Source organism: Mytilus galloprovincialis, chromosome 8, assembly GCF_965363235.1.
Source record: "Mytilus galloprovincialis chromosome 8, xbMytGall1.hap1.1, whole genome shotgun sequence".
Classification (NCBI taxonomy): domain Eukaryota; kingdom Metazoa; phylum Mollusca; class Bivalvia; order Mytilida; family Mytilidae; genus Mytilus; species Mytilus galloprovincialis.
Window position 1 is genome coordinate 27,834,064 of NC_134845.1, and position 15,222 is coordinate 27,849,285.

The window sequence follows — 15,222 nt, forward strand, 5'->3', positions numbered from 1 at the left end:
AAAAAAAAGTATTCATGGAGGAAAGGGTTAACAGCCACAATATTACAAATGTTTCTCTTTTCCAGTTCTTTCATTTTCATGTATTTATTTAATATAAAAATTAGAAGATGTGGTATAAATGTGGATAAGACAACCATCAACAAGAGACCAAATGACATAGAAGTTAAAAACTTTCCCCATTTCCATTCTCAATTTTAACTATATGTCACTGTACAGCTCTCAACTATCAGTAAAATACAGAAATGAAAAATTTAAAACTATTCAGATTAATCTGAAACAGCAATAATTAATCTTCGCATTTTTGTCCATTCTTAAAAAATTGCATATATTTATTAATGCACACAATAACGTCTGAATTTACAGCTTATTGTAGGAGTTTTTTTCTTAATCTGTTTGTTGTTGACAGAAGGTATAGATTTAGGTTGCTCTATTTCTGTGATATACATTTGTCTTTTTTCTGGGTGATTTAGAGATTGGCTTATGGTATAGACAGCGGTGTATTATTGAAGACAACCTATATACACCTGTTAATGTCTTTTTATGTTTATTTTTTTCCTCATTGACACACATTGCCTTTAACACACTGACTTTATTTCGTTGATTTAGAATAACATTTGTGGTTATCATACACAAAAAATATACGTAATCTGCTGTTGGTAACTACATTGGATTTTCGAACTAGCAGTCGACATGCTAATTTTTCCACATGGCAGTCGATATTTAGGAGAAAAAGAATAGACTGGTCAGCTGAAAGTCAGAATAATTGTGTCCAGCTATGGCAACGTATTATGCACCAGACTTATTAATTGTGAACGAGTCCGTTGAAATTCCAAGTTATTTGTAAAATGTTAGACAAAAAGATCCAGCAAATGTCTTTATATATATGACGCTCTTATTTTTACAAATTTTCTTAAAAACAAAATGCTGTTAATATTACAAAGTTCTATTATAATGTGTATTAGTTGGGGGTACAATTTGAGGCCCTTTGTTACAGTTATATCCAGAACAACAAAAATGGCAGTCATAGGAAAATCCCTGAGATCCAGTGTCAACAAGGAGACAATCTAGCACCAATAGATGGTTAAGTCTACACTCGGGTTCATCTGAACATCTGGAAATAAAAAAGGGAAGACATAAGTGATACAAGAACTTTGATTTTGAATTTGTCATGTGGATATAGTGTCATTAATTGATGTGCACTGTATCCCTTTTCTCCATTTCCTTCACTCCTATATTGCATGTACCAAGACGGAATAAATGTACCGTAAATTCCAAATTTTCTGCTGGCATTTATTTTTATGATTTCAGTAAATGCTGCATGCAAACAGAGACACATGTCTCTGATACAAATAAATGAAAAAAAACCTTTTTTGTTTTTGTTTTGGGGATACCCATTTCGTTCTGAATTTACAGTACTCATGGCTATTCTGGTAAAACATACATTTTCTTGCTCTTTGTTGTTTGTGATGGTTGTAAAGTATCGTTTATAATCATTGTATTGTTTTTAGTTTTTTTTTTTAATAAAAACTGAAAATAAGGCCTACCTCCTTGTTACATTTCTTTCTGTATTTGACTGTATAGAAGACGTTATACAGAATCGTTCACCATTTGTACACGGCGTTGCTATGGAGGCATTGATACAATCAGCTCCGGATATACACTGTGAACATGAAGCTGAAAACAGAATCGTCTAGATTATATAAGATAATAACAGTTTTTCTTTAAGCATAGTTTTGATTTCATAATTCATATTTGCACTTATTCTTGTCAATCATCATAATGCTATTTCAGATAGTAAATGATATATTACAAAAGGTAAGCTATATGAAATTTATTGACCAATCTGCGACGCCTGCGTATTTTTGAAAATACTTATAATTATAATTATTTTATATCAATGTATTGTTTTTAATATCTTTCATTTTTGCTGGTGTGGTTTATACGTGCTACTTTTTGTGTTTCTTTTGTACATAAGACATGGCTTTTTAAGTTTAAGTTTAAGTTATTGTTCTATTACAAGGCCATTATGTTATTGTTCTATTATAATATTGAAAATACTTTGAACGACAAAATTATTTTACATCTCTTCCTGCGTGACGTAACATTCTAACAACTAGAGTTGATGTGAACCTTGTCATGCAGTATTTGGGTTGATTTTAAATACATCTAATATTATATAAGTAAGCAATGCATGTGGTTGTTAAATTTTATATACCCCTTTTTTTGCTTCTTTGTTAAATATTTGTTTGTTTTTGTTCTGATTGAGATTACGGCATGGTGATAATTGCTGTTTCCTTATTTTGACAATTTTACTTATTATGTCAGTTTTGTTCACGCATCGTTATAAATATAATGGAACTTAATGCGAATGTCATCCAAGTGAGAGGTTTAGCGCAGTAAAACCAGGTTAAATCCACCATTTTCTACATTTGAAAATGCCTGTACCAAGTCAGGAATATGACAGTTGATGTTCATTCGTTTGATGTGTTTGATCACTGGATTTGCCATGTGATTATATACTTTTCGTTAGATAAGATGTGTAGACTGATGGAACAACGGTGTTTATATGTGTTTATCAACGAATAAATTTTAAACTCTTCTTTTAGAAAAGCATAACAAAACTAATAATAAAGATAAATAAAACTCTTAAAAAGAAGAAAAAAATAATGATTATGAAACCATACTGTCTTGCCTTCTTAAAACTTACAAGATACTGCCAATAAGTTTTTTCTGGATTTTTTACTTTTGAACAGCGGTATACTACAGTTGCCTTTATTTAGCTAACTATAACCCAGGTTAATCCACCACATTCACATAGGGAAATGTTTGTATTGTATTACCATTTTTTTCATTCGTTTTATGTGTTATGGCTTATGATTTTTCATTTATTAAGGGACTTTCCGATTTGAATTTTCCTTGGATTTCGGTATTTTTGTTAGTTTATTTTTTTCATATAAGTACAAAGACATATTGAGGTCGTGCAATTTCGGATCAATAGGATAAGGTATCAGTCCCACGTGCAATCTCCGTTTTTGGAAGTTTAGAATTATCCCCGTTTTTTATGTAACTGTTTAAATTTGCTGCTGACAGTTTACTGTTCAAAGTTTTCTTAACTGGAAAAAGACATGTCTGTCAACACAATCTCTTTGAACTGAGGATTTACCTGGAGGTAGACAGTTTATATTATCTGTAGAAAAGTAACCAGACATTTCTGTTTTATACTGTGTGCAGATATCATACTGGTATCTTTTCACATCTACAAATAGAAAACATAAGTAAAGACATTATACTTAATCTTTTGATCCTGATATGAACAATCTTATACGAACATAAAATTCTATGAGGTCTACGAGTATTTTATTAGCACTATTTACGACAGTAACCTCTTAGTAAACAGACAAATATTGTATTCGGTCAATGAATTATAATGCACTATTACAGACATTTTGCGACTAGAAGACAGATAACAATTTCATCATCTAAAGTGCATGAATTACTGTATTTGATATACGACATAGAATTTATTTAATACTTACAAACAGACAATTCTGCTATAAGCAATCGTAAACATATATCATGTCTATAATTGTGGATAGTCTCTAAATCCTCTATTAAAGTATTGAAATCAATGGCAGCTGAACCTTCAATAGATGTGTTTTAAGTTAGCAATTGGTACTTTCAATGAAAATTATTTGCCTTTACTGGTAAAGTCATTTTGGTTCTATAAATTTCGAAAGATGAATTATTCTATATCCAAATCTTCTTCGTGGTAGGCGATTTCATATCTTATTATTTTGGTTTCTAGCACAAACTGGCAATCCTCGACAAAAAAGATACGAGTCGAACGAACAACTTCAGTCTTGACAGGCTAGAGACTACTGTTTTTGTAGAAATACACAGATCACTCGTCCACTGTTGCCTCTGCATAAGTTTATATAAGCTACTTCTCATGAGATGGAATATGTGCATTGTAGTACGCTTTTATCTGTATTAACATCGATTTTGATTTGATTTTATTAATTAATTCTAATGGTCCTACAAAAACATATATAACGTATGTTTTTTTTATACTTTTTATGACGCCATAATACTAAATTCGTTGGAGATGTACATTGTATATTTCTTTATCAAAAATGGGCTTCGAACTAGCTTTCAGTGATTGTTAGTACTCTTAAGATGTTTACTTTGAGTATTTTGTATCTAACTAGCTGTTTTATTCTTCATAATGAGCTGATGAGTCATGCTCTTTCAGAATAGTATTTTACAGTTGGTTATAATGTGTTACATCACTGTTTCAGGTTATAGGAGGGTTGAGCTCCTAGAATCACGTTCAAGTACCAATCTTTAAATCAGTGGTTGTCGTCTGTTTATGTTTTACATATTTGTTTTCCGTTCATGTTTTGTTTATAAAAAAGGTCGTTAGTTTTCTCGTTTGAATTGTTTTACATTGCCATATCGGGGTCTTTTATAGCCGACTATGCGGTATGGGCTTTGCTCATTGTTGAAGGCCGTACGGTGACCTATAGTTGTTAATTTCTGTGTCATTTGGTCTATTGTGGAGAGTTGTCTCATTGGAAATCATACCACATCTTCTTTTTTATATTTATTGAAAAGTTTATTTGCTTGTCCCAAACCAGAAATCAATTGTTAAGTATTTCTCTTTGGTAGCATGTCATAACTGTTTTTGTTATTGTTATTTTTTTCTTTTGTATTGTATCAGATATTGCCACCGTAACCATACAGTAATCATACAGTATGGATTTTTGCACATCGTTTCAGGCATAACGATGACATACAGTTGTGCAATCCCTGTCATTGGTCTGTTGGTGGATAGTCAAGTTTGCAATCATATAATATTTCCTTGTGTTCATATAAAGACACTTCCAATGAGATGGAATAAGTGAATTTAGGTACTTTATGAAGAGGAATATATAAATTTAAATACTTCCCTAGAGGGGGAATATATAAATTTAAATACTTCCATCTAGAGTGAAAATGTAAATTAAAGACACTTAACATAAAACAAAATGCTTGTACATACTGCAACGTAAACTGTTATCTGAACGTTAATATATAAACAACTTCAATCTTTGTTACAATCGACAATATTTTTCTGGAATATCATAATGTGAAGTGCGACGTTTTAAAAAATAAAAAAAAACGCTTAGTGTCTAACAAGTGTTTGTGTTCTTTTATATATGGCAACAAAAGTGAAATGTACTATACCGATAATTGCTCTATTGTACTCCGTTTCTTCTGTCTCTACAAAGAGTAAACAAAGCAACAGTAAACATATTTTCATTTAAAGGACGGATGGATTAAAGAATGAATCAATATACTAAGCAGTAATCTTGATAATATAAGTACTATCATATCGTGTTATGTATACCTTTTGCGCACATAATATCATAGTTGCCCAAACCATGTATATTATAATATAATACTTATTAAAGTCTCAATTCAACTGGTTTATCACTATAATATTCGGATATAGTAGACATTCACCAAGACAATTTATCTTACTGACAACAGATATATATCTTTTATCTTAATAATGCGAATTTTTGATAATTTCATAAAATAATGTCGAACAAACCAAACTTAAATGTATAACTTCAACTGCATGGACAACGTTTTTTAACAGTTTTTTTTATCAGTGAGTCTATTTGTGTTTCAGCTCATCTGAATTTACGGTAGCTCATCTTTAAGAAATAATGCAATAAGATTGCGTTTTATGAGTATTTTCCTTCAAATCGTAATATTCGACCGACTAGTTATATAGTTATACACTCACCTAAAGGTAAATCTATAAGCGATTTTGCAAAGTTACTGGCTACTTGTAATTCTGAAAAATTTAATAAAATAATATTATTCTATCCGGATTCTTTTTATTTCTTACTTATAATCTACTATCTAACATGTATGACCGAAAATTCTATTACAGGTATAAAGTTGACATGTTAGCTGAATATATTTTGTACTTGAAACACATAACAATTGCAGTTTATACTTTTTTTTTACCATTACAACTTTGAAATAACATAGATTTTTAAAAATCATATACAAAACGGTGATGAATTATTCATATACTTACGTAAATATTCATTATTTTTCAATATTCTTTTTATACTTTCAACTGCATCTATATAACATAATAGGAACAATTCACATAACTAAATAAACGTATTTATTTAACCAATACACAGAAAATGTAAAATATTGAACTTCAAGATTATTTCAGAAGTCCAAATCTACATTTACGTATTATGTCATTCTAGCGATATTTTTGATATTGTCATATAAGCGGGAGATTTGGCTAGCAATTACACCAGTTTCAACTCACCATTTTTCGTAAAAAGTCCTGTGCTAAGTCAGGAATAGTACAGTTGTTTTCGAATAGTCCGTTTATATGTATGTTGGCGTTAATTGTTGTTGCACTTCAGTGTTTCTGTTGTTCCGTTGTTTTCCTCTTTTAGTAGTTATGTGTTTTTATTGGTTTTTGTTTGTTACCCGGATTTGTATTCTCTCTATCGATTTATGACTTTTGAACAGCGGTATACTATTGTTGCTTTTATGTACTTGCAAGATCGAAAAAACGGTCGTCAATGATATTTACATTATTAGCGTAGTATCATTGACGAATTTTTAGTCTCATTGTTATATGTTGTTGACGTAAACAAAAGTCAAAATATCGAAATATAAACCTTGCTCAGTTCTTTCCAGATGTTAACTTCTGAATTCACTCTCACCAGGAATGAACAGAAAAATGTGAAAAGAAGAAATGAAGAATACATTTTCTTATATACAAAAAGAGGTAGACAATATAGAATGCCAATGTCCATAATATTGACTACTCCGATATGAAGTCGAATTATATGAAACGTTTTACAGCCGATTTCAATTAGTATGTAGCTGAAGGTAATATCTTTGGTTAGCTTGCTTGCTAGCTGAACCGTGAAGTCCTTGTTAGCTCAGGTAAACTACCCTCCTTTTAGAGTAGACTAATCTGGCAGATAACCAATCTATCTGTCTGCAGGACTAGGCTACTTCGAAAGGAGGGTAGTATACATTTCTTAACAATGACTTCACGGTTCAACTAACAAGCAGGCTAACCAAAGATATTACCTTTAGCTAAATAAATTCTTAGATAAGACATATATAATTTTAAGAAGCACAAGGGTACAACTTCCTAAGGGACTGTTGACCTCAGAAAATTTGGGCTGTTCTGTTTCGATTTAGATACCCCCAAAAGACGATAATAACTTCTAGTGTACTTGAAAACTTTCATTACAGAAATATACACATTATTGTACCTTCATATATATATGCCGTCTATGTGTTTATACCGATTCCTATTTCTATTGATTATCATTTTGTTTTTCGAAGTTCTGTAGATGGTGACAACGTTGTAAAAAGTAAAATCATGAAAATACTGACTTCCTACGAAAATTCAAATCGGAAAGTCCCTAATCAAATGGCAAAATCAAAATCTCAAACACATAAAACGAATGGATAACAACTGTCATATTCCTGACTTGGTATATTTTATTATGTACAAAAATAATGGATTAAACCTGCTTTTGAAGTTAGCGTCACCTCTCTTTTGTATGACACTTGTAAGCAGTTTATGAATTGCAGACATTGTATAAACATATTTTTCGATAGAATTCATGAAACGATTACATACATGTGAATGTTATTTTCTAGAAAGCGGCAAAACGTTAAGAACACAATTCCAATTGGTAGAAAAACAATATTTTCTTTACAATTTTTATAAAGTGGACCAAACATACCTTGAAATGATCCAAAATATTTACATTCCTCTGGTAATTCCTGTCCTACAAATAAAACACAGAAAGATTTTGATGAATTCAATAGCGACTCAAATAAACTCATCATAGATACCAGGACTAAATTTTGTATATACGCCAGACGCGCGTTTCGTCTACAAAAGACTCATCAGTGACGCTCGAATCCAAAAAAGTTAAAAAGGCCAAATAAAGTACGAAGTTGAAGAGCATTGAATACCAAAATTCCTAAAAGTTTTGCCAAAACCTGCCATGACCATATAATTTATTTTAAACCTTAGCCAGCCCATGAGGTAGTAATCAGTGTGTCGTTACAGATATATTGATAACATAGATTCTTGAGAAACTGAAGTTCAAACCACTTAAAGTTAACCTTTAATGGACTTGGCTATTACTTAAAAGCATCGTTTGGTCATATAGCTCGTTAAGTGTTCTGGTATGCATATAGCCTTGGCTTTATTTGTTTTTACCTTGAGAGTTTCGGATGAAGGTCAACCTCAAAAAGCGCGACGGACACATACGATGTTTAAAGTAATATTTTCTTGTTAGAGGTAGGGGTTCCCTCTCCAATATGACTTATCACATATACTCTGTAAAAGCACTGGATTCTGGCAACAATATTGGGTACCCTGTTCATTTCATAGTTCAGATTTGGTATAACATGCATGGATAAACTTTGAGTGTGAAATTGTATTTATACCATTACGTTGACACACTTATTTATTAATATTTGGGAATTTTATTCTCAACAAATCAAAAATAACTTTTAATATATTGTCATAGTAGTGATTAAAAAAACTGGAGCAGTTCTTGCTGGATAGTAGCCTTCATAAATTTATTTTTCTGTTTGATTTTCTGTCTGTTCGTATGCATTCATATCTTTTTCTGTGTTTTTTTTTTATTTACCTTTCTAATGAATTTATCTCCACTAGATCAGTATTTCTATTTTGATTAAAGAATATAAAATATTTACATACCACCTGAACTCACAAGAAATGTTATGACATGTAACGGACCTACAATACAAAATATGATCACATTTAGTTTGTTTTTAACAAACCCCAAGTAAGATACTTTATTTTTTAGTTTGGTTTTGATCATTCAGAATTGTTTCGAACTTTATCTGTTAAGGATGGTTGAAATCCAAATAGGGAAGATACTTTTTTATATTCTCAATTGACCGTAAGCACTTATTATTACAAATAATAAAAGTCCACATGATAGACCGTTAAGCTTTTAAATAAATGTATGATTTGGTTTCTGATTTAGTTATGATGGAACACTTGTTCCTTAAAACATTTTGTTTTCTTTAACACTGATAGAGATCGTCAACATATATTGGACAAGAAGAATACTGACACTATTAAAAAGTAATATGATTTTGAACTTCGTTCAAAGGTATTAATTATAAATACTGCTGTTACAACCTAGATTTCAACTATATTTTGACCTTTAACTGTGATTATTGTACGTCAGTTGAAATTCAACTTTACAGTGATAAAATATCATTATATCAATATAACATTAAAATGTTGGAAAACAAGAATGTTTGTTAAAGTTACCCCGCAATTTGTTAACCAAATCCACAATTTCCAGTTTCTCATATACATTTCTTTTCATATGTACCGTAATAGCATTGAAACAGCACAATAAATTTCTACTTAAGTGTATGTGTGAAATTCTGACTTCGGATTTCCTTGTTAGAAGGTTAAGTTAACAAAGACGCTACTTAACCCATGGTTTCATGGATATGTTCCGTTTGTCGATCTCACAATAATATCTTCATTATAATCAGATTCCCAAATGGTGGAGATCCATGCATAAAAGGAGACTTCCTATGCAGCTTGCTCTTTTATAAGTTAATGTGTTTACTTCAATTTTGAATTACCGGTATTACCTTGATTTGTATCTGCCTAATTACTCTTAAAATGTTTACTGTTCCACCACACTCTCGTGTAATGAGGGGGGGGGTTGAGCGCTCGTCGTTGTAAATATAATGGAATTTGACGCGACTGTCATACAAGTGAGAGGTTTAGCGCTATAAAATCAGGTTCAATCCACCATTTTCTACATTTGAAAATGCCTGTCCCAAGTCAGTAATATGACAGTTGTCCATTCGTTTGATATGTTTTATCCTTTAATTTTGACATTTGATAAGAGACTTTCCGTTTTGAATTTTTCTCGGAGTTCAGCATTTTTGTGATTTTACTTTTCACAGACATTTTAAACTCACCACATTTGTTATGTGCCTATCCCAAAGTAGAAACCTGTACGACAGAGCTTCCATATCTGTCATATTTGATTTTCATAAATTGTTTTGTTACTCAATTTGGCGTTAGTTTTCGCTTTTGATTTGTTTCTCATTTTAACATGTTTGGGTCTTTCATAGTCGACTATACGGTATTGGTTTTCTCATTTTTCTGAGAAAAATAATACAGTTGTCGAAGGTTGCTTATAATTGCTTACTACCACTTCATTTTAACCCCTGGTGGATATTTGTTTCATTGACAATCATACCACATTATCTTTATTTTTTTCAAATTATGCGATTTTGAATATAGGTAAACTAGAATGTTAAAATTGAGAAAGGAAATGGGGAATGTGTCACAGCGACAACAACCCGACCATAGAGCAAACAACACCCGAAGGCCACTAATGGGTCTTCAATGTAGCGAGAAACTCCCGCACCCGTAGGCGTCCTTCAGCTGGCACCTTAAAATATGTATACTAGTACAGGAATAATGGATGTCATACTAAAATCCGAATTATACACAAGAAACTTAAATTAAAAATCATACATTACTAACAAAGTTAACGTGTTATTAGAAGAAAAAAAGAAGAAAAACAACACTTTATAAGTTCGTACTGGACACTATTCTAGATTTATCATCATGAGGAACGCTTTAAGCCGAGTATTCGAAAGTCAAGGACGAAAAAGAACCGAAACAGTTGCAATTTTGTATGGAGGCAGACAAAGTAAACTGTTATTAGCAATTGAGTTTTTGAGTTGACAAACTAAATATTCGGTGCAATATTCCATGATTTTTGTTCTAGTCTTTTTTCTTTTGATATTGGTTGTGTTACATTTTTGGTTATCGTTTACCCTTTTGGTAGCTTCGTACTGTTTGAATATAAAATTTTACTGACCTTTTTTGAAAGTTACAAAGTTATGAAGATAAGCATGATAAGAGACCATGAGAAATAACAAATGCACTATACATTGTATATACATGTAGTATATAAAAGGTCAAAGGTAATATAGGTCAATATCCATAAAATTAAGCAATAAACTGAAACATATTGGCATATCAACAACTATAGATCACTTCTTTCATCTCCTTGTTCTACTTACGGATAATTTATAATTAAAATGAAGGGCTAAACTAAGTTTGAAGTGAAAATTATTCAAAGCCTACTCGCCCACGTACAATTTTCAAAGCCTGCTCGCCCACAACCGTCTTTATAGTATGTAAGAATTGTATTTAGTCCTTGTACAAATAACCGACAAAAATGCATAGTTTGAAACGTAGGTTTACAAACAGATCCATAAATAATCAATCATATTCCCGACACGAACCAAATTGTAAAGGTCGTGATGATAAACATGTGTCAAATAGCTCTATATTGGGAAATTGGATCTCACCATCTGTCGTTTTAGATATTAATTATGTACTGTAATGCGTTTAAAACAAAATTTACTTACATATTAAAGACAAAAGAACACAAATACATGTCCAACTAGAATGGTTTCCCATTTTTATGATGTTCTTACATCGTATGAGGAATGGTCTAGATACATTATTTATATAAGTGATTGTATCGATAAGATAGGAACCGTTACATAAATTTTGTAATTACAATGATTTTGTATTGTAGGATTTGTAGCGATTTAAGTAAACCAGATAGCTATTAATAAGGAATATAACAAGATGAACATGTATCCTTAACATACTTACATGCATTCCTGAACATACATATATGTACTCGTTGTGTTATGTGATACCTTTTTGTACTTTTGTTACCTAGAGAAATTAGAATCGATTGCAGATTTTTAATTTTTTGTTATCTTTTAAATGCTCGGGACGATTAAAACACTGACATATTGTTTTGACACCGGTAAATTTTTTGAAGACTGTGTTTTGCCCTCTGTGAATATATGCCCTTTTTTGTCGCTGAATAACTGTCTAATTGACCTACACGCCATATTTCTATTTATGTGTATTCATGTGGTTAAATATTATCAGTCAAAGTTCAATAATGACATGAACATTTGTTGGAAGACAAGTATCATATCTGTCTGATTGTGATAACGTATGACATCAAGCCAGAAAGAATAGAAATATTTGGTCTCTTACTTGTATCATGTACGAAGTCTAGTGTACGAGGAAACAAACTGTTTCCTTACAGTAATATATGATTTTATTTCGAAATGTCCACTTATATAAAGCTAAATATCGAAAGATGCTCATTTCTCATCCGTTCTACAACTATTTCAGCATTCTTTTGTTTTTATTAGTTTTTTAGATATTTTTTTGGGAGAGTGGATTGTGGAGATTTCAAAATTCTGAAGAAAAAAAATTTTTGATGGCAGTAATATCGGGAGAATTTTTTTTCTGTCATAAATTTAATAATAAAATATAATAGTAATTTTACAGATCGCCGTACACAGTTATACACATCTATATGACAATTTAAAATATTATTTCAAGAGACAAATCTGGGTCCGATGGATTTTTGCATGATTACGTTCTCCTCTGTAAGTACCACAGCCGATCCAGAGATTTCCAAGAGTGTCAACACAGAGTGATTGTGGAAGGTAAATATCAATTCCTGATGTCACCATGCGAACAAGAAGACGCCCGGATGATGAAAAAACATAAAGCAAATGATTTAGTCTCTCCGTTACTATTATATTCCCATCTTCAACTGCAATTATGTTACGAGGCTTAAATGCATCAATTATATATTTATCTTTCGATTGTCCATGATAAACCCATTTTGACTGACCGTTGGGGTCAATCATAACTAGCCTTCCATCAAACTCGTCGGAGAGCCGATCAATGACGCATATGTCCCCTGACATAGTGGACGTAATATTCCACACGTAGGTGAACAACCTTTTATCATTTTGATCATATTCAAATGTAGTCTTATTCTTACCACTAGGTGTCAGGGTAACAAGTTGTCGTCTGCTATTTCCAGAAAGAACAAAATTTGGTCCGTTTTCTTTAACACCAACAATGACGTCACCAACTCCAGAAACATAGACAGCCGTTGGTTTCATTGAGGAAAAATCTCGGAGTATCTTTTGTTTCCCATTTTGTGATAAAATTTTCAGTTTGTTCGATTTTGAAAGTTTTAGTACCAATTCTCCAGATTTTGTAATAGAAAAATCACTTATTTCTATGTCATTCATACAAGATTCAATTTCCAGAACGAGGCCAGGCTTAATTTTCTGAAGAGTTTTCCTTTCCTTATTGGCAACCCATAAGTAATCACCATGCCATGCGATTACTCCTACATCTGGCAGGTCTGTTGTGTATGTTTTGAATGGACGGATTTCTACTAAAGACCCAAACATCTGTTGTAGATGTTTCTCATCCAAAGCTTGTCCTTCAAGAAAGCCCAACATGGCATTTGATAAATCTGGTTTTGTGATTTCTAGTGTTTTAGATAATCCTTTTGAATGTTCAAATACTTCTGCCAAATTTGTTGAGTTTAGAATTGTTTCAATCTTATTTCTTTTGTCTAGTAAATCCTGCTCATGTTGATCTAAGACTTTTTTCTTTGATTCGAACATGCCGTTCAGTCCATGGTTGAAGTTGTGGTGTTGTTCTAGTAGTTTCGAACTGTAAGATAATATTTGACTTGTTAATGTTTCCGTTTGTTCTTGAATGCTTTCTTTTGTCTTTTGTTGTTGATGCTGATGCTTAGACCAGAGTTCATCGAAGGTTTGTTGTTCTTTCTGTACAACTCCAAGGCATTCTTTATCAATTTTATCTACTATTGTTTCCAATGCAGTCCTTTTCCTTTCGAAAGCCTCGTGAATTTGTTCTAAACCGTGATCTTTGTGGTTTTTAAGAAGACACACTGGACATATAAGATTGTCACATGTTTTACAAAACAGACAACATGATTTGGACGGATGCAGATGACATGATAATGTCAGATATTTTTCCAAATTCTCATTTGAAGAAACTTTTATTTGACTTACATTCCGTATGTCTACGATATTGTGTTCTTTTTGAAACGACACTTTTGAATGCAGCTTGATTTTACACTTATCACAAAGTAACAACGAGCAATCAAAGCATTTCCATTTAATTTCATTAATGTTATCACAGAACTGACAACACAAAGGAACCTGTGCGCTACACGCCATTTGCTATTTCAACAATGTATTTTTTTTTAAAGCGGAAAGTATATAGTTTGTATTATGACAGGAAAATCAAATTGACATGCTTAACAAGGAATTTCCGGTGTTATAGAGAATTCAAACAACAAGGAAGTTCGTCAACTAAAAAAAATGTTTCGTCGTCATTTGTTATAAGAGGAATTTAAACAGGTCCTTTATAATGTTACTTAATTTAAAATTATGTTAAATATGACTTCGTATCACATTAACAGAAAGAGTGTGCATTTGAATACGAGTCCCTTTTTAAAATTAAGAGTACACTTTGATCACAAAATTAAAATTTCTATTTAACACTTCGTACACAATTATTGTTTTTCACACTTTGAAATGGTGATTTAAGTAGGTTTGTAGGATAAACTTTGCCTGCTTTTGATGATCTCACAGTCGTAGTTGGTACCATCTTACAAGTAACGGTTCCAACATACAACAATAATTCGGCTTCACAAACGTTTTGTTTTTGAAAACATCTGCCATGCACACTAACATCGGTATCATACTTTTTCACAACTGTCCTACCTATATTTCCTATGTATCTTTGACTGCTTTTTTTTTTAATACTTTTTCATAACTGTCCTACCTATATTTCCTATGTATCATTGACTGGTTTTTGTCACAACTGTCCTACCTATATTTCCTATGTATCTTTGACTTGTTTTTGTATACAGCTATATGAATGCAAACCATTTTGGGATCCGAGATACAAATAGAGACACACTGTGCTTAAAGGTTAGAGGCTAGTATTAAAGAGGATGTCCTTTAATATTTTCCAAATTATGTTCTCAATGTTAATCGATGAAACAAACAATCGAAATAGTTCAAACACAATCATTGTTGTATTTAAGAAAAAACAAAGTTGAATCTATAAGACATACTGCTTCGATAGCAGAAAGGCAGAAGATACTAAAAGTATGTTCACACTCGTAAGTTGAAAACGAAATGACAATGACATGGCAAAAAGAAGAAAAAAGACAAAAAGACAAAGAATAGTATAAGCATTAT

General features: G+C 31.7%; 2 protein-coding genes across 3 annotated transcripts; both read right to left on the reverse strand.

Moving 5' to 3' along the window:
• Window positions 1–569: 569 nt before the first annotated feature.
• LOC143085481 (uncharacterized) lies at window positions 570–11,808 on the reverse strand. 2 transcript variants are annotated; one of them, XM_076261850.1, is made up of 10 exons: window positions 11,765–11,808; window positions 8,786–8,824; window positions 7,794–7,838; window positions 6,095–6,142; window positions 5,795–5,845; window positions 5,227–5,262; window positions 3,537–3,641; window positions 3,164–3,256; window positions 1,545–1,674; window positions 570–1,111 (listed from the first exon to the last, which is right to left on the reverse strand). In XM_076261850.1, exons 1-10 carry the CDS (start codon window positions 11,778–11,780, stop codon window positions 934–936), a joined length of 741 nt encoding a protein of 246 aa, XP_076117965.1. In that variant the 5' UTR covers window positions 11,781–11,808; the 3' UTR covers window positions 570–933. The 2 variants fall into 2 exon arrangements, with proteins under 2 accessions (XP_076117965.1, XP_076117964.1); XM_076261849.1 differs by lacking the exon at window positions 11,765–11,808 and adding an exon at window positions 11,512–11,648.
• A 605-nt stretch (window positions 11,809–12,413) lies between these two features.
• LOC143085476 (uncharacterized) lies at window positions 12,414–14,227 on the reverse strand. The gene has a single exon (XM_076261841.1). It carries the CDS (start codon window positions 14,188–14,190, stop codon window positions 12,508–12,510), a length of 1,683 nt encoding a protein of 560 aa, XP_076117956.1. The 5' UTR covers window positions 14,191–14,227; the 3' UTR covers window positions 12,414–12,507.
• Window positions 14,228–15,222: the final 995 nt, after the last annotated feature.